The sequence below is a fragment of the Saccostrea echinata genome, unplaced genomic scaffold, assembly GCF_033153115.1.
Source record: "Saccostrea echinata isolate AGI-Se365-2 ecotype Australia unplaced genomic scaffold, CSIRO_AGI_Sech_v1 ptg000058l, whole genome shotgun sequence".
Taxonomy (NCBI): Eukaryota; Metazoa; Mollusca; class Bivalvia; order Ostreida; family Ostreidae; genus Saccostrea; species Saccostrea echinata.
The window spans coordinates 1,155,137-1,175,637 of record NW_026889807.1 but is presented as its reverse complement, the minus strand read 5'-3'; the positions used below and the strand labels follow the sequence as shown (position 1 = coordinate 1,175,637).

The 20,501-nt window shown below is 32.9% G+C and overlaps 1 protein-coding gene and 1 long non-coding RNA gene across 2 annotated transcripts; both read right to left on the bottom strand.

Annotated features, from left to right (window-relative positions):
* Positions 1-119: 119 nt before the first annotated feature.
* Positions 120-13,476, bottom strand: LOC133174518 (uncharacterized). Its single transcript, XM_061309631.1, has 8 exons — positions 13,425-13,476; positions 12,979-13,221; positions 7,165-7,425; positions 5,490-5,627; positions 4,911-5,060; positions 2,381-2,419; positions 968-1,105; positions 120-124 (listed from the first exon to the last, which is right to left on the bottom strand). Exons 1-8 carry the CDS (start codon positions 13,474-13,476, stop codon positions 120-122), a joined length of 1,026 nt encoding a protein of 341 aa, XP_061165615.1.
* A 2,729-nt stretch (positions 13,477-16,205) lies between these two features.
* LOC133174452 (uncharacterized) lies at positions 16,206-19,629 on the bottom strand. Its single transcript, XR_009719146.1, has 3 exons — positions 19,544-19,629; positions 17,945-18,089; positions 16,206-16,737 (listed from the first exon to the last, which is right to left on the bottom strand). It is a non-coding gene; the product is annotated as an uncharacterized LOC133174452 (long non-coding RNA).
* Positions 19,630-20,501: the final 872 nt, after the last annotated feature.

The window sequence follows — 20,501 nt, the reverse complement described above, 5'->3', positions numbered from 1 at the left end:
GCTTTTGTTTCCATGATCAAATGATGTCTCAGGTTTTGAATCAATACTTGAGAAATCTGTATCAAGCACTCTCCTTTTAGCTAAATCATAAATATAAAATTGAATTTATTCTTGTATGACTATCCTGTAAAAAGGAATCAGAAACAATGAGAAAAGCAATTAATCACTCACAATTTTTTTGGCTGTCTTTGTCTGCATTGCCTCTGTTATTCTTCTGTAAACTGCGCCTTCTATTTATAAAGACGAAAAGAAAACGAGAAAACGAGCAATTTTGAAATGGATGAGATAATACAACAAGGAAAAGACCTACATGTATAACAAAAGAATGCCAAAATGAAACTGTTTTCAAAAGTATGCTAACCGTTTTAAAGTAATAAATGCTATTACAACGACAATGCATGCAATAGCAAATCCAGAAATTCCACCAATGATTGCCCGAATATTATCACCATCGCTGTTTTGAGGAGACGTTTTCTGAAATATTGACAAACATAAAGATCATTTTCCAAAAGAGGTAAGTTGAGCTTTACCTCTATAAAGTTAATCATATTCATTTTACTTATATGGAATGAAATTTACCTATTCTAGATACTTATTATCTTTTGGAATAAATAATTGTATCTGAGTGCATCACATATGTTGACTAATTATTACAATAGTAAGGTGTGTTTTTTTTTCAGTTTGCTTAAAGGAAACTTGTAATCAGAATCCGCTGGACCGTTTTACCATCAGCTCACGACAATTTCCGTTAATTGGGTCACATGAATTATTAACGCAAAGTCTGCTGCAGTTCTTCAAGCAGTCGAAGCCATAAGTTCCTGGGCCACATACTTTTAATTAAATTAATAATTAACCATTTTTAAAATGTTTCAGTAACATATTAAAATATTAATGTACCTCTATCACAGAATCGCACAAATTCTTTTTTTTTTCTCAGAAATAATATGTGTTGAAATAATTATTATACCTGTTGAACAAAAAATGCCTTTATAACCCTGGATACATCCATTTGAACATGTCCCATTAATATGGTGACATTTTCCTCCATTTCGACAGTTACCACAACGTCTACTACAGTTTCTGCCATACATATTATAAGTGCATTCTAAAGATAATATAACAAAAAATATTATAGGTTTTAAAAAGAAATATTTTTTTAAAAGCATTATGCGTTTCTTGAACACTCATGACCCCGTATGACAGTTTATGGCGAAGGTTCAAGTTTCTCAAAAGTAATTCAAACTTCAAGGTCACAAGATATAAAATGTTGATACCTAAAGAAAGCGCTTGTCTCAGTGAATATGTCTGTGAATAATGAAAGCCCAAGCACCAACCATTCAAAAGTTATGGCCAAGGTTTAGGTTTTTTTTTTTAAAAGTGGGTGAAATTTCAAGGTCAAGGCTAGAGGGTCAAGAATAATAGTAACCAGGGGAAAGCCTTGTCATAAGAAATACACATATGAAATGTGAAATCCTTGGCTCCAACAGTTCAAAGGTTTTGGTCAAAGAATTTTTTTTTAAAACGTAGGTCGAAGGTCAAGGTCAAAAGATCAAAATTGTTGGTATCCAAAGAAAGATCTTGTCACAAGAAATACACCTGTAAAACATGAAGGTTCTAGTTATAACATTTTAAAAGTTATGGCGAAGGTTAAAGTTTTGCAAAAGTGGCCTAATCTCTTAGGTCAAGGTCAAAAGGTCAAAAATATTTAAACCCATGGAAAGGTCTTACCTAAAAAAATACACATGTGAAGTACAAAAGCCCTAGCTCCAACTATTTAAAAGTTATGGCCAAGGTTAATTTTTAATAAATTTTTGCAAAGCGCCTCAAACTGCAAAGTCAAGGTCAAAAGGACAAATATGTACCCGGGGAAAGAAATTGTCTTAAGGAATACACTTGTGAAAAATGAAAAGTCAATGCTCCATCCAATCAAAAGTTATGGGCAAGGTTAAACTTTTTGCGGACAAACAGACAAACAAACAGAAAGACCGACGGACGGACAGGACAAAAACTATGTACTTTCGAATCTTTGATTACGGGGGCATAAAAAATTGTTCTTTTTGCCTTATAATTCTCAATGAAATATTTTTAGTTCTCTACAGTGTTGTACTTATTTACACAAGCCGATTATGCATAATAAGCATGTACATTAATACCATTTTGGCATTGAGGTCCTTCCCAGCCAGGCTGACAACCACCTTCACATTCTCCGGTTTCTTTCTTACAATTTTTTTGTTTTCACTACAGCTCCTAATACAATTTACACCAAATTTTCCACTCGGACAACCTGATTTGAAATCCAAATTGTATTGTCAGTTAGTTTTGAATATAAATGTCCTTATAAAATTTGAAAAAGAAATAACAATAAAACTACCTGTAATACCTGTAATACAGAACACTCCCATATACCCAGCATCGCAACCTTGAAGACATGAACCATTGATATGATGACATTGTTTATATTCCAAGCAAGCTCCACATCTCTCCCGACAGCTATCCCCATATGTCTTATTACCGCATTCTATTTTTAGAATTAAAAAAGAGAAAGCGAAGCAAACGTTTCATTTATTTAAGATATTTCCTTTATGTTAATTTAAATACATTTATTTGATCTTCAGACATTTGGTAGAAGATCTAAAGGAGATGATGACCATTTTCCGTGAAATATTGATAACTTTTCAGAAAATACGTCTTGTACCATTAAAAAAGAATTAAAATATGAATAAGTAGAGCATATTTTAATTTTGTTCAAGGGGTGTGGCCAAATCGAAATTTTTACTTTTAGTTCGATTCCAATCTCTAAGCACCGACTACCACAGTGGAAATTAGGGGGTATACCTCACATAAATTAAAAAGAAAAAGATTTTGTATTGCTTTTGTAAATACGAAAAAGTTAAGAAATGTTAATGTTCTGTCTATAATATGTTATGTTGTGTTATGGTGCAAAAAAGTACGAAAAACTCTTGTTAAACGAGACCGCATGCAGATGCAATAATATATGTCGACTTTTTGTATTACATGTACGTGTACTACGTTCCTTAGTCCTGGCCCAAGACTTTTTCCTTACGTAGCTTATCTCTGTTTAACTCATCAATATGCTGAAATGTTTAAAATAATAATTCCTAGCCTATTTAATCGTATTTCATGTTTTCCAAACTACCGACTCCTCGTCACCATGGTCACTATGTAATCAAAGGGAGATCACCCGAAAAACGTGTACATCAGTGACGGAGTCGAAATAGCTACGTTACAAGTTGATTACATCAGATGCAACTTCCAGGACTTATATATAATGATTGTTTCACCACCTTACAAAACATAAATTATGTATGTCGAGAAGTTAGCATCGACCATCTTCGCTAGCCAAGGGACTCTCGGATCAGAAACCCTTAGCTAGCGAAGATGAGCATAGGAAGGCATCACAAACGTCATAAAAATGGTTAACTTTGGACAATATTCCATACTTACATGCGTTTCAGAAATTGCCGTTGGCATTTTAAGACAAACGATTGATTAATATTTATTAGTGAAGGCGTTTATGCAAATTATCACGCAAGCCAATCGATTGATCACATCATGAAACCAAAAATTTAGACAGTTATTCCTTAGCTAACATGCATTTTTTTTTTTTTTTTTTTTTTTTTTTTTTGGCTGCCGATTTGATGCTTTGCATCAATCTTAACTTGCTCAAAAGTCTGTAGTGGCTTCTTTCCTAAATATACTACCTTGTGGAAAGCCCTCAAACTTCATCATTTTTCGTGTATTTCGATCATGTACATGTATTTTAATACAAATTCATTTGAAATGTCCGGGAAATGCCTCAAATTTCGAAAGTGTAGTGAAATCTTCAGAATGACAATATAATAGATGGTCACTTCAAACATTCTCATTTTTAATGCAACTTTTTTTTGAATTTTATGTATTCCTTATTAAAGAGCACTTGTGAATTCTTTTATAAAACCTCTTTTTTGTATGTACGCCATAGGACCATACTACAACACATTAAAGAACGATAAAATCTTTATCCATGGCTACAAGTGTATATTTTACTACAAAATTCAGTTCAACTCAAATATGATAGATTAACACTTGCTGTAATTTTCAGTTTAATGTGTCCCCTATTTCATTTAAATCGTGCTACATATATCCACGATTTTACGAGACAATTGTTGTAAATAAATATATCGTTAAAATACAAATAGATTCAATTTAAATATAAACCCAAAAGTTTTCAAAACTTCTTGAAAAATTCATAATAAAATGTTCCTAAAATTTTAAAGAAGAGCATAATTATTTTGGTGATTTTTATTCCATTAACGTACATGTGTTACTTTCTTATGCAAAATGTCAACGTCAGGACGTTAAAGTAAGTAACGTCAACGTAATTACGTGATAGTTTTATTAAGGAAAACAATACTAAGTTTAAACGTTTGTAAAAATAAAACCAGAAAAGATATTGTTAAAAAATAAATTGTTTTACAACAAACAAATCCTAGAGTATTATGTGAGAAAGTTTCATTTATTTTGATGACTGAACCGATTTTGGCACTCCGTGGATTTAGCTCTTTGATGGTGTTCAAAGATGTGGATAAAACTTCGACTACTTTGTCAATTGATCTTCAAACAGAGTATGATCTCAGGTGTTTCTGCTAGATAAACTGCACGTTGTTCTGCTTGCAAAATTATATTCAAATCTTAACGTTTTGATGACATAAAAATAAAGGAATGCTCTGTATAAATGATAGGGTAATGCATAGGAATAATTAATGTCAATTTAAAAAAAAATACTATACACACATAGCCACATCTTTTAGAAACTAATGTGTATTTTTCTAATATACAGTCTAATAATGTTTCATGTTTATCAAATTAAAAAGAAATTTACTTCATAATTTTAACATTCGCCGACCTACACACTGATGACTTTGAGATTCCAAGAGTATAACCGATGACTCTCTGTTCTGTTCCCGAAGCCAAAAACCTTAGAGCAGCGAAGAGCTGTAGGGATGCTGGCAGACTTTGTGATCGCTGTGTCGGTCTTTCCAACTGCTCTCCAACAATGTCTAAAATTCTTAAGATCGACATTCTGTCCAAACGGAACCTCTTAATAATTTCGTCATCACTTTATGAATTCAGTGGATTCAACCTGTCTCTAAATACACGCTGCCGCTGAAAACTTTTCCGAGACGCTTGATCGTACACCCGCAAAAAACCTGCCATTTTCAAGTACTCACGTTACGACGTAATTTTACGTCACCTCCGAGGTGATGTAAAATTACGTCGTTACGTTCGACGCAACATGACTTAAGACGCTTTCGTGAAAGGCCGAAATTTATCTACGCATTACTTACGTTGCACTTATGTACTAAGTAAAGCTAACGATGCTTTTGTGAAACGATACCCAGGCCTTTAAAAATAAGTAAAGCATGCGCAGATTTCATGTAAGGGTTTATATATTGATCATCTAAATAGGTTTAGTTTTGTTTACTTACGTAGTTCACATTGAAGTCCCTGATACCCAGTCCTACACTCCTGACAAGCACCTGTCTCTATGTGACAATAAGGATGTTTACAGTTCCCAGGACAGGGAAGGGAACAATTTGGTCCATAGTATCCCTTTTCCTCGCACCCTTATGATTAAAGAAATCATAATCTAGTTTCAAGGAGTGCATTTCTTGACATTTAATATTACTTCATTCTTTTGTGACTCTTTACTATGTACAGTTGTTTATTTGCTTAATCTATATATATCTGAAATGTATTTTCATTTAGCTATGTCGACTATATTTATCAATTAACAATAGTTATTTCCAGTCATATGTCGACTTGATTTATCCAAATAAACTTGAAAAAAAAAACAACAACAATGTCTGCCACGTCTGTTCCATGTGTGGATGTTTTACTGACTAAAGGCGACAAAGGCAACTAAATTATTTGACACCTCTTAGGTACCTGATCCGACCTCTGGAATTTCTGGATGTCCTTTTATGACGTATTCACAGAATTATGTTGTTTATAGTTTTTATGAGATAGAACATTTCTTGTTATCTTCACCTTTTTCATTGTAGTAAGAGGGGTGATAGAAAGTTTGCGAACTAATTGAATAACTTCCATAAAAGAAATAAAATTAGATTTCGATGTTTATTATTATTTAAAGTAGTCGTCTTCAATTTTAATGCGCATCTGCAACCGCTCTGCCCATGCGCGAATCATGTGATCCAGGCGGTCACGTGACATCCTTCGCAGCGTTCTGTTCACAGAAGCTAGACTATTTTTACGAGTCTTATATTTCTTACCATTCAAGTTATTTTTTGAAACAAGAATTGTCCATTTGTCATAAATAGCCAAATCTCGGCGATAGGAAGGGTTGATAAAGATATCTTTTCCCACTTTGAACATGGTATCTATCACAACCCGACTTCTCTGTCTTGGGTACCTCGTTTTCCATTGTGGATAAAGTATAGACCCCTTCTTTTTATCATATCTGATATGTTTAAAGTCTAAAGTAAATGGTACTTTAGGGATTTAATAATTATAATATTATTTAAATATTCAACTGCATTTCTATCTGTAACTTAGCGATCTTTCTTAACAAATTTCTCAGCTACGGACAAATCTCTTCCCCAGCCTACTTTCACTGGATACCAGAATAAACATCATTATTAACCATCTCACTTCCTTCACTAAATAAATCAGTCCAATTAATGATTCAACTTCTGGCAAGTCATTTGTCTTCATAAACATTGTACAAATTACTATATGTTACTGCAAAGGAATTCCCAAGATGTACGTTAAACTTTACAATCTTTCGTTGCTCGAGTACGACTAAGTCAGCCATTTTTTTTTGTTACAAGTCACCTACATATTGACGTAATTTTCACATTGTCACTTCACAAACATGGAGCAATACATTATGTACCATCTGCTATCTGTAGAACATGTTTATGACTATCTGGGTTGCAAATTTCACTCTGATCTGAATAGTGGGTTTGTAAAGATACAGATAGTTCGAGAACTTTTTGATCACCCCTCCTATAAGACACTCATTATGATTGTGGAGTAGGACAGTATAAAATAATTATTATTTCTCATTACACCAAAATATTTAGTTATTATAAAAATACTTTCTTTGTTACAGATGCATGATATAAAATGATCGAATCATACCATTGACCTCCACTTCACACAATTCATTGTGTGCATAAGGGGATAACTGAGTGGGATATTGTGGAATCTGTGGTCTTTCGTTGTAATAGATGACGTACTGTCCATGTATAGGACATGGTATATCTATGACGGCGGATATCGATGTCAGACTGTAGTTTTTGTCATGAAAACATAATTGACCTTCAAATCTGTTTGTTGTGTTTGACACGTAAACATAAAATCCCAGAAACCTTTTCTTTAAGCCAGATATAGAAGGCGAACCTTAAAAATAAAACATTTTATGATATGAATCGACAATTTTATTGCTCTAGTTAGCTGAGATCTAGCATTATAGAAAAAAAACCTTATGTTCACCCGCACGTGACCTTCCAGGTGAACATAAGGATAAGATTATTTTTTTCTGTATTTAGATTGGACTAAACGTAGATTGAAAAGTAAATAAAAGCAAATTAATACAAAGAGTTCAAAGAAAGTATTTAAGTTTCATGCATATTCCAATTGCATAGACATAACAGTCATAACATTCACATGGAATAGGATGGGGTTGCCCCAACTTGCAGCACAAATTTTGTTATCAATTTGGTATCAAACTATTCATTGAAAGGCTTAATTATGTTCCCCCACCACCACTTCTTTCTAACATAGTACAGGCAAATGCCTCGTACATCTGTCCCTACCCCCCCCCCCCTCCCCCTGTAGTAAATGAAAAGAAAAAGAGTTTAGAAAATTCTACTTTTTGCTTATTTGGCTCCTCTACTTTCATTGCATTTGGCTAGGACTTCAGTTAATGTAATTGTGACAAGTACCTACCCCCCCCCCCCCGCCCCTCAACAAATGAAAAGAAAACGAGTTTAGAAAATTCTCCTTCTTGGAGGTGGAGTGGAGGGTTGGGTTTGTTCAGGGATTCCTCTCTGGTCGCCATTATTTTTTTATTATTTTTTTTCATACACTCTTTTCTTTTTAATTGACCCTGTATGACTGACATTTTTTCTCCATCGAATCTTAAATAAATTAAGAACTTCCAGAGGGGTACAACTGAATATGCTTATTTAACCCTCTCCTTTCAGTGCATTTGGCTAGGACGTCAGTTAATGTAATTTTGACAAGTAATCATTGAACCATTAAATAATATCATAATCATTACTGTTTTTGTGGTCAATATGAAAATTTAGCCACCTTTGAGGTAAAATATTTAGTGTTGTCTTTCAAATAATTCGATCGAATTACAGGTAAACAAGTCAGAGAAAGTCACATATTTATTTTTTTTTTCTTTCTCTTTTTTTTAAATCGAAGTGTCTTATATCATACCTAAATGAAATAGTTTTTTTTTTTAATTATCATTCCCATTAACTTGTAACCAGAATTTTCTTTAATCCGAGGGCAATGATGTTATTACCAGCTGATTAATAGATTAAGGAAGAGTTTTACCAGCAGCTGATCAGTGCCCAATAGGTACAAACGTTACCCAGTGGCTGCATTAACGTTGGTTGGGTATTTTTGTTTTATTCAGAATACGTTTTATTTTTTAATAGAATTTTAGTTGTTGTGGATCTGCTATTTTAAATTCAATGTTTGGAGCATTCATTTCCCAATCTAAAGATTTTCTAAACATATTTGCTATCTATCTGCATTCATCATTGACAACAAATTCCTCAGATTAGAGAGCATGATCTCTATTTACAGAGGGTAGTATAGTGAAGGTTTTGGTTAAAGTTTGATCATTATGACATATTCTTTCATAATACACAATGGTATAAATTACGACTTATTTCTAGCAAAGTAGTACAAGAGAACCAGTAAGACAGAGGAAAGTTGCATTTGACTTAAACAACCAGAGTCAGCAGCACCTAAAACTATATTGACTATGAATGATCTGTATCCTCAAAGACAACTCAAGTACAGGTATAAAATTGATGTGACAAAATAAATTCTTGGGGTTACATTTACTCTCATAATACTTAGCACATCAAATTAAAAAAAAAAGTTATAGTTATATTATGTACGGGATACAACACATACTGAACCCTTTTGTCAGAATGGAGCTGAGCTCCAATTAATGTGACGCTGACAAATATTCATTAATGGACCTCCATATCCTGAATGAGCTGTGATCTTTTGTGGGAGTGTAATACTTTAATATATTTTTATGCTGAGAAGAAAGAAAGCTGTGAAACTTGGCAGTCTTATTTTTGGTTTTCTTTACTTTTACTCGTGTTATTTTTTATTTATTTATTTATTTATTTATTTATTTATTTATTTATTTATTTTGATAGGAAAGTACGGATCAAGCACAGTGGTTTACAATCAAGAACTAGGTTTCATTTCACATTTTCAGTGCTTTATTATACTTGAATATGTTTTAACCTGATGTGTTTGGCTCTGGAAGAAACCAGTTACTTGTGCATTTAATATAAGGGGTTGAGCAATGTTGGACAGTATGTTGGTCCAATTAATATTCACAATTGTCACATGCAGTAACCAATTTATCATCACTGTACATGACATATCTCTCATGAAACATCAAAGAAAAAACACCACACCATTGGACAAATAAGTTAGATCTTGTATGCATTTAATTATTAAGTGCACTAAATTTTATCTAAATTTAAGCTATAACGGTAATAGCAATTTCAAAGAGCAATATAATTTTTCAGACATATGTACAAATTTGGATTCATACCCTTATTGCATTAATTAAAGTTCACTTGTATATAGATGTTGTAAACATTGTTTTACTGTCTCATATAGCTTGTAATACTAATTATACTACATTGCCTTAGTGCATACAATTTAAAAAAAAAGACAATCGATCCAGTGGGGAGTTTCTCGTGAAAGCAATGGTATTACAGATCACTGTAAAGCTGGAGGAGTTACAGTATTATTACAGTACAACAGACAAGTAAGCACTGTATACAGGGAATTGTGTTGCCCCTGTTTTAATTTTCCAATTTTGCGCTTGTCGAAGTGGGGGAATTTTAAATGGGGCAAATTCAGTGAATGCAGCAAGATCTCTTTTATATAACTGTGTCTGGGCAAATTTTAAAAGGGCAAAATTTTTTATAGGATGCAAGAGCGAATATAAAATGGGTTGAAAATAACAATTTTTACAGTTTACATGTGTAATTATGCTTTTCTCTTTTCCCAAAAAACGATTTTTTGTGTGTAAAGGGACAAATTTTAATCTAAGAAAGGTTTCCAAGTCTCATGTAAAAACATTGCAAACTTTGAATAAAGGTTCAGATTTGTATCAAATAAATATTTGCCAGATTTAGAACTTGTACTTTGGCAGCATCTAAATTATTATCAGTTGTGCATATGGCTGTAAAAAATTCAGCGTCATATTACAGAATCTTGCTTAAATACAGGCATATGTCTTCACGTCTGGCAATTTTGGGGCATCAATGGTTGGTTTTGTATAAGAAGATTACAGAGGTTACATACACTTCCAGATTAATGACCAGCCAGTTGCCTCACCTGGCATTATCAAAGGTAAGTGCTCTTTCAGCAAGGGATCTGACAATGCAAAGGCTTGCTCATCAATTAAAGATATCTGTTAACTGATAGGTAATTTATTCGATTTTCTGTAGAATGCAATGGTATGTATTATCCAAACAAAACAAAGATTTTCATTTAAATCAACCCCGCCTATATTTCAGTACTTTATGACAGTGGATGGACAGTGCTCTTAATTACTGCATCAGGAATCATTCCAGGTTATATTCTTGGGAATACAATAAAGCATTATCTGGAGCTGCATATGTCACTGCTTTAAAGATATGTCTGCTTTTATATCTTCTAAAGGACAGTGATAGGTTGCGATACCTGATATCAGAGAGGGCATCCTGAAAAACTCTAGTAGCATTCATCGCTACATGTACCTGCGTAAATACGAAAATTTCAAATGATTTTTGCATTATCCTTTTGCACTTCATATAGCTTGGAATTTCAGTAGCCTTTAGCATCCGTCAAACAGATGGAGTACCAATTCGCAAGTGTAAAATGTTTGAAAAATACGCTTGTTCCAAATGAAACAAGGAAGTCAATTCCTTGCCAATTAGCAGTGTCATGAGCAATTGATTGACGTCACATTTCCACCAGCATAGTATATTTGAAATTGAATGGTGCCATTAAAAAAATATTTACAAGAACCAGGAAAACATACGTTGGAAAGGAGCATCTACAAGAAAAACAGTGAACACTATCTTTAATTTAGCAATGATATAACATGCCCATCTACATCCTTTATATAAACTAATTTACTACCAAATCAGAGAGAATTATATACTATATTGTGCATATGTGTATTTATAGTGTATTAAAATGATTTTTACTAATTTAAAAACATTTATGTGTTGTTGTTGTTTTTTTTTTTTATCACAGTCATTAACTTTTCGAAAAAGTAGTACATATAACATATTAAACTTACACTATAGTGCTGTGAGTAACCATGGTATGTGAGGTTGTAAACTCAATGCTGAACAAAAGTTCTGAATATTGTAATAAAGAAATACATAAAGAAATAAGCAGCCAATACTTTACCTTCCTGATTTGAAATGAGTTCAATCATCAAGAATCACTAAGAAGTTCTCATACTTGTCATGTGTATAATAACTATGGGATCTGCCTCAGTGGCAGACACAAGGATAAACATTTAGTCAAAGTACTGTCCTTTTTTTCAGTACCTTGTGCAGCCCTGTAATATATAATGTCAAATGGAGAAAATGCTCATTTCTAATCCTAGCTATTTCAAAAATAAAATGTTTATTTCATAATTGTAGGTGTGTGTGTGTGTGGGGGGGGGGGGGGGGGGGGGTCATGAAACACGGCAGTTAATAGGATGCACATGAAAGATATGCCCTCTTCTTGGGAAATATAAAAAAAAATGATTTTTTGGAATATTTGACATTTTCTGGATAGAGAGAGTAGACAAGAATAGACTGATTTATATTATCTATTACAGTTATTATTTAGGAACAATATTATAAATAAAAAAGAATGTGTTTTTAACAAGGATCATGATTTATTTCCGCTATATCAATTTTGTTTTTCCGTTGTTGATGCATTTATGTATATCTTTTTTTCTATATACTTTCAATGACGTCTCATTTAATTTACTGATCTCATTCTGTACCTGTCCAATCCCACAATATAGACGCTTGTTAGCTAAATCAATGTTATGAATCTGTACGTAAAATTACATTTTGAATAAAGACTATTTTAGTGTAAAAACGGTTTAATTTTCCCTTTATGCTTAAACATTCTGGCTAATCTTTCCCATTCAAAATAGCCTGTATTTATATCATGTAATGAAACAATAAAGGAATTAACCGCTATTTACCTGTTTATAGCAATTCATTTTATCCTCTTCTTTGCAACAATCGCGAAGCAAAACAAACTTATATGTTTATAATTCCACTGCCATGTTTACAACCAAATGCGAAGCAGTAGTTTATCGTCTCCAAGAACGCTCATTTACCCGGAAGTTATAAAGCGAAAGTGAAAATCAACGAGACTTACTTATTACCGTATTAAAATATTTTCCTCCATTTAATCAATGCGGCATTAATATTATGTCAGAATGGATTTTTGCAGTGCTGTAAGATAATGCTTTTCATAGTGCTCAGCTAAATTAGAATGATTCGAAATTGATTTGAAACAAATATAATTGCAAAGGATCCTTATTACATGTACACAGGTAAGCATTGAATTGCTGTAAAAAAATATTCTAAATTTAATTCCTTGTCTTACAAAATAACCTTTATATTTCAAGTTTCAAGCAGAAAACAGTGTTGTGACAGGAAGTAAAATACTTACCCCATTGTGAATTGTCTGTTCTGTAATATATCTTTATATCATGAATGCTGTAGATGGATGTCAGATTTACCCACCAGGTTGCAGTAAAATACTTATCAGCTGAAATAACACACTGTCCCCCAAAGGCTGAGAGGTTAGTTTTCAGGCCATCAACAGCATTACTTGAGTCAAATATTTGTTCTTCAAACGTATTACTGATATACACATGAGATTGATGTGTGGGCTTATATAAAGCTATATTTTCTGAAATTGAAGAACATTTTGAAAATATTGCTGTTTTTATTTGATATACGCTTTCTGTACATTTCGTGTTATCTTTACTACTACATATTCTTAAAACAGATTCAATGCATTTAAATATTGATGTAAACATTTCATAAATATTGTTAAACATTACATTTTTTCATCATCACATTACATTATAATCTCTTTGAAAAAAGTCATACCATATCCATGGATAATTTGCAGAAGTGTTAATATCGCACTTGCATGTAGCATGTTGCTAGAGCACATTCAAACCTATGCGGAAGTAAATAAATGATGTTCATTATCCGAAATCCTTGGTTGCTACCTGATAAGCAAATATCACTAAGTGTTGATCTTTTTGGCAGATGTCTGTCCTTAGAAACTCTTAAATTTAAAGTCAACATGCGTTACAATTGTAAGTAAATTAAAACTGCTTAAACTACACCTGTAAGTTTTTTTATGACATTGTAAGCATCCTGATTTTTATCATATCTAAACCACATGTAACGCTAGGGGGGAAAGACTGACCTGAAAATGTTCAATGTTGTTATTCAGTACACGTTTAGTAGAAATAGATGATAAAAATATAATCCTCATAAACATTGATCATCTGATAAACGTAGGCACACTATCAAACAGTACACTATTTCTGAAGTGCTGTGTTGTTGTCACGTGCTAACTAAAATATGAATATAATATTTAATTGTCTTTCTGTTTAAAAAAAAAGCAAGTCGTTGTAGAATTTATAAAAATCAAGATCCTAAGATTTGCAAAAGAAACAGTTCATACTTCTTTCAATATTTCAATTATACTCTTTACGCAATAAATTCATTTGAATAAATTCAAGTTTGAAATCACATCATCTCCTCCATATTCATGAATCACTATTTACATTTCTTTATGTTTGATCTCCTCTCTTTGAAAGATTCAGCAACCATCAGTGAGAGCATCCACAAAGAATAGGCATGGGGTGTACAGTTGCATAATATCGCCCCGACTTCGTTTTAGTTGCCACTGTAAATAATATTCATTGTTGAAGATTTCTAAAAAGATTGTTTTAAATAGGGCATACCAGTTTCTTAAAATATTTATCTTTTAACTTTTGAGGAAGTGTAGATCAAAACCCTTAAAGAACTTATCGCATGTTTCTAAATTATTTGAAATTGAAAGCGTAAAACGATCCTTATGACCACAGTTTATAAATTTTGTGTTTTGCTGGTAATAAACCGCGGTAATTAACCAATTATTGACTCAAATGAAAACCCCTGAATTAAAATTAGATAGCGATAACGTGACCCTGTGGCGTCAAAGGCGACGATGGCTATCACGCAGGACTGTTAAGACGTACTACGAATAAATCAATGGAATATATATGTGCATAAATACATACCTTTTTAAACTGAATTTATTTTTGTAAAGCTACTATATTATCACATGACTTTAATTTTAATTGAAATAAGATTGTATACCCTGCTCTGTACGGACTTTGGTTTGGTCACGTTATTTGACGGTCATGTGATAAATGCATGAAATGTGTACTGTATGTAGGTCATAAACAAATTTCAATATCGCAAGGGCATACATGTACCCTAGTTAGAATTAAAAAAAACAGTAATAGATTGTATCTATATAACATGTAGTTTATGAAAGTGCTGCTGCTTTTAATAGAATTCGCATTTTAATAGTTTAATTTTCTAGTCGATATATGTTTGACCTTTACCATGCATTTTATTTATCTATTTAGTAATGCTCTCTATTTCAGAAAAGTAGCAGCCCTTTTCAAGTTAAAGAATGCTTCAGTTATGCATATTCAAAAAATGGTCAAGATCTATTGATTGTATGTCCTTGCGAAAAGGCGATTTAATAAGGCATCTCGGCGTGAAACATGCACACCCTGTATACAAAAGCACGGTAGAATTAATTCAATACATTCTCTCGATAGTTTTTGAATAATGGCACTAAACAAAGGTTTCATATTTGTATTAAAGGCCTACCTAAGATTTGCAAATAATATTCTACCCCGGTATTTAATAATAAAATGCGTTTTTCACTGTGGAAAAATTACATGATCCGCCTCTCCCTGCACATAAAATGCCTCAAATTTTACCATGATGACGTCATGTCGAGAAGTGCATTGCGATCAGTGACTTGTTTATATCTTGCTGTGCGGGATTTAACTAGCAACAAAAATGAATGCAACGGTAAGTTTTGATGTAGTTCATCACTCTTACGCAGTTTAAAGCTGCAAATTATTTCATTTTCTGTTGTTGTGAGGAATTGCTATATTTGTGTGATGTCACAGTAGACATTTTCTGTGTAAATTAGGCACCGCCCCCTTGATGCAGCCTTAACTGAGCTGCGCAGCTCCCCTAATGTAGATTTTCCGTAAGATCCGTGGAATTCCATAACAAATTCCGTGGAATTCCATGGAAAAAGTGTTCATGGAATTCCGAGGAATTCTCAAGAGTATTGGGACGGAACTTTTTCGGAATGGTATGGAATTTCAAATCTAGCCTGGAAAAGAGCGGAACAATGCCAGAATAGAAATTTGCGGAAATAGCTGGAAATCCATGGAATTCCAGGATATTTGGAAATCTATGGAATTCCACGGAAATCCAAGGAATTCCAGGAAAATACAAAAAAATGAAATAATCAAAATAATTCAAGGGCCAAATAATTACAAAAAAATGACTATATGACAATTTTTTATAAATCAAATCTATATTTTCAGAATAAATAATCATTTTTGCTTTACAATGTCTTTGGGGACAAATATTGCATACACACTTCTATGTATAATGTAAGCACAAATTTAAAAAAAAAAGTATTATCACTGAAAGTATTTTACATCAAAGGATACTTAAACAATCTTAAAAATCCACAGAAAAATATCATTACTGGATGATCATCTTGGTTTAATTAATGAGAATTATTATAATATACATGCATGTTCATGTAGTAAATTACAGTCTGCATGAGAAACAAATGACTTTTGTTTAAAGAAAATCCTTTGTACCTAGAGTAATCCCAAACATATGACATTTTTGATAATAAAACAAATTAGATTAAAAAAAAAAAATTAATTATGACCTTTTGCTTCATTAAATGAATTTGGGAAAGGTCACTAAAGCCTTAAAAGGGTATATTTGCAACATTTGTATACAGTTACAATGATCTTCCAGTGGTCCATAGACATTTACCATACAAAGTTAATGACTAGAGTGACAAACATAGGTATTAAGTACACAAATATCTACTACACAACTATATTTGGAAGATCCCATAAAATCAACACATGCTATTTTTTTCCCCAACATGCCCCAAGATCCTTATTATTGAAGGTCCTGAACTTCTAAAGTGTTGGCTAGAATCACTTCCTCACTGGTTCTGCTAGAGGATGGTCAGATAATTGTTGTCACAAATGGGTTTACTTTTGGTACGACGGCTTCGAAAGCTCAGCAAGTTTGATGTTGATCATTCCCAAAGACACTTCAAACTTTTCTTGCTCAATTTCTGAAAGAAAAGATTACCATAAAAATGTATGATATCTATCTCATAAATAAATATATGACAAATAATAAACTAAAGCTATACAAGACAATTGGTTCTTTCAACCTGGCAGATCAGTTTGATACTGTAAAATAGGAATTTATTATCTTGTAATTTTTTGTTCAGATTAGGATTGATTCCTTTTTAAACTAATAGAAGTTGTGAAATTAAAAAAAAAAATGTGTTTGTGAAAGATTGATGCCCACATATGGCAGCTATGGCTAAGGTTTAAGTTTGTCAAATGCAAGTCAAACTCTAAGGTCAGGGTCAAAAGATAAAAATGTTGTTACCCAAAGAAATGTCTTGTCTCAGGGAAAATAACTGTGAAATATGAAAGCCCTAGCACCAAACATTGAAAAGTTATGGCGAAGGATAAAGTTTATTGAAAGTAAGTCAAATGTCAAGGTCAAAATTAATAGTGCCCAAGGGAAGGTCTTGTCACAAGAAATATACTTGTGAAATTTGAAAGCCCTATCACCAACAGGCCTTTCAAAATCTGCCGGTACCAGGTACTTTTACCCGGCTGAAATCATGATTGTACCGGCATAAGTATTTGATGGGGGAAAATTCTTTAACGTATTTTGTATTTAATTAAAATCGCTTCCACAAGGTACCTCTTATTGTTGTAAAAGTACCATCTGTTTCTGATCTTTTTGAAAGCCCTGCGCCTACCATTCAAAAGTTAAGGACAAGGTTAAAGTTTTTAAAAAGTGGATCATAATCAACGGTCAAGGTCAAAATATGTCAAATTGTTGATATCCAATGGAAGGCCTTCTCACAAGGAAACACTTTATGAAGTATGAAAGCCAAACCTGAATCCCCTTCACCCAAGGATGTTTTGTGACAAGTTTGGTTGATCCTATGGTTCTGAGAAGTCAAAAATGTGAAAAGTTTACAGTCGACAGACTAACACCAGACACTGATCAGAAAACTCACCTGAACCTTGAGCTCAGGTGAGCTAAAAAGAAAATGTTAATTAACTTAGACCCAATCATGTCTCTTTGTTTATACACTTTAAGTATAAATAAAGAGACATGATTGTGTCTAAGTTAATTAACCTTGAATATGAGAGAGAACATTGTAAATTACATAAACTATGTACCCTTAAAAACATTCAGCAAATAAAGTTAAGGTATGAAAAAAAGTACATTAGTAAATATAATTTATATACCCTATAAAACATTCAGTTTTGGCTTGTCAATGGCTCGTCTTTTGTCTCTTAAGCTTCTGATTAAAAGCACCTTGAACAGGAGTTTGGACGCCTATGCTGCCTTTGATATATTATCCTCCATATTTGCAAAATCCGTTAACTGACCCTTGAAAAGAGGAAAAGACGAATCAATATGCAGATGTAGTTGCTTTAAATGCACATTGGCATATTTACAATGTAACAATATAGACAAAGCAAATAACATAAAGTGAATATATAGAATACATTTGTTCTAAGCTTCAAACATGCAAATACATGTACATATACATGTATTTTTTCTTTTGGAAAAATTAGAAAATATTAAATAACTGTTATAAATACATGTAACTTCCATCCATCAACAATTCAGTATTGAGTAAGATAATATATTAGTACATGTATAGATGTACTTCTTTATTTCTGGAAATTTATATCTGCAACTAAGATTATAGGTTTGTGTGAGAATATGATGAATGACATTGACAAGGCGTAGGTATAAGCCTGTGAACAGGACAGAGAACTGACATGGGAAACAAGTTAAAAGCAACAACTTCTTAAAATAACTAAAATATATTTGAAAGAGTGGAGTCTAACGTTTATAATAATTTTTCTCAATGCCTGGCTAACATTGATAAACACATAATTTCAATTCTTTTGATTTTATTGATTAGGAAAATAATTAAAAAATCTCCATTCTCACAAGCTAAGTGACTGAATGACTTAGCATCTACACCTACATATTAGGACATTTCTTCAAACTTGATGATTATATGCCAGCGCTGTGCAAATCGAGTACTTCAACTATAAAATAATAAAAGTAAGTGTTGTGAATGATCGTGAACATGCATTAAAAAATAGATATAATTATTTACATTGTACTCTGTAAATGTAAGTAGTACATGTACTAAGGAATGTTATTAGCTAATAATTTGGACCAGAGTTCTGAACTGGCCCCAAAGAGGCTGCCGACACCACTGAGCATGGAAGAGAATTCCATAACGTCCCTGCATGGGGGGGGGGGCTATATCTAAATTATCTGTGCAAGTACTAAAGTTCTGAAAGTAAGGAAGACTTGAAATACCTTTGTTGGTGGTACTTGTAGTCTGTGAAACTAAATAGAGGCTTGGGTCTACCGCAACTAAGTTGTGCACAACTTTATATCATATAGAGCATTATTAGTCTACCTCCGTCTACACGTTTTTTCTGCATTGTAAACATGGTAAAGATAACCAATTTGATGTTGCAACATGTTGGAGACACTAATAGTGTTATGATGTCTGTGTACGATGTAACATGGACTGTCGTGGCGCAATTGGCAATGTGCCACTCGCATCTATAGCGAGGTCTAAGGACATGTAAGAACGGAGGAAATTCGGGTTAAAATCCACACATTGTTCAAACATATTTTGATAAGAGATGTTTAGAGTTGTACAATAATTATTACAGAAATGAAACTGCGCTCGCCCTAATGGTTTCACCGTCGGGCATTCTATGTGTGTGGTGCCCAGACTGAGGAACAGTAGCAGAAGCAATTATCCATTCAACTTCAAGGACACATAAAATACTGTACATTGTACCTACCGGTTCTTAAAATGTCTGCATCTTTTGTCAAAATACAAATTCCATTCCAAGCTAATGATGACAGCAGTTCCCTTCTTCTTGACACTCTCTTTCCTTCTGTCCAACAATACAACATGGCAGCCGAATTGTTGATTTTTTGCGGGCTGTTGTTTAAATTATTTGTTCATCGAGCCCGACATCGAGCCCGACGTAATTGTACTATGAGCCGACAGTTTAAGAAAAAATTCTAAGTTATTTTTCATAGCTTTCCAGAGCAGAAAATGTCTAAGTTTCTCATTTTATCAGGTTTTCCATAGAATTCCACAACTTTCCAAACCTCAAAATGTCTAAGTCCAAATTTGTTATTCAAATTCCAAAAGATCCCAAAAACTTCCAAAAACACACTAATACTCTTGTATGGAAATGTTTGGAATTCAATGAAATTCCAAAACTTTTCCAAACCCTTTGGAAAATCTACATTAGGGTCTTCACTTTAATCTTACTAAAATATACGCGATGCAATTAATGTTCTGCGTTTTGGACGAACAAATCATTGATTTTATCGATATGAAATTGAATATCCAACCTTATGTTTTAGATTTGTCAGCAAGAAAAAAAATTGAAAAGTTTGTTAACATTGTAAATAGAGCAGCGACGATACCGAAGGAGACGAGGCGAAGACGAGGAAACTCGCCACCACAATACAATTTGATTTGTCATCTTATCACATATATTTACTTATTTGATTCACAAATTTAATATTGTATAACTTTGTGAATCTTCATTCTTAGCATAACATTAATTTATTTATGTTTTGTAAAGGATGGCAGTCTTGAAAAATAATTTTCCGATCACAAAACATTGCCGTAATCGGAGCTGTACAGATTCTAAATGTTTCATTTAAAAAACGAAAATATCTCAAAAGCCTTATACCTTAGAACTAGTTAATGTTTCTATAGTAATTCAAAAGCATGCTAGG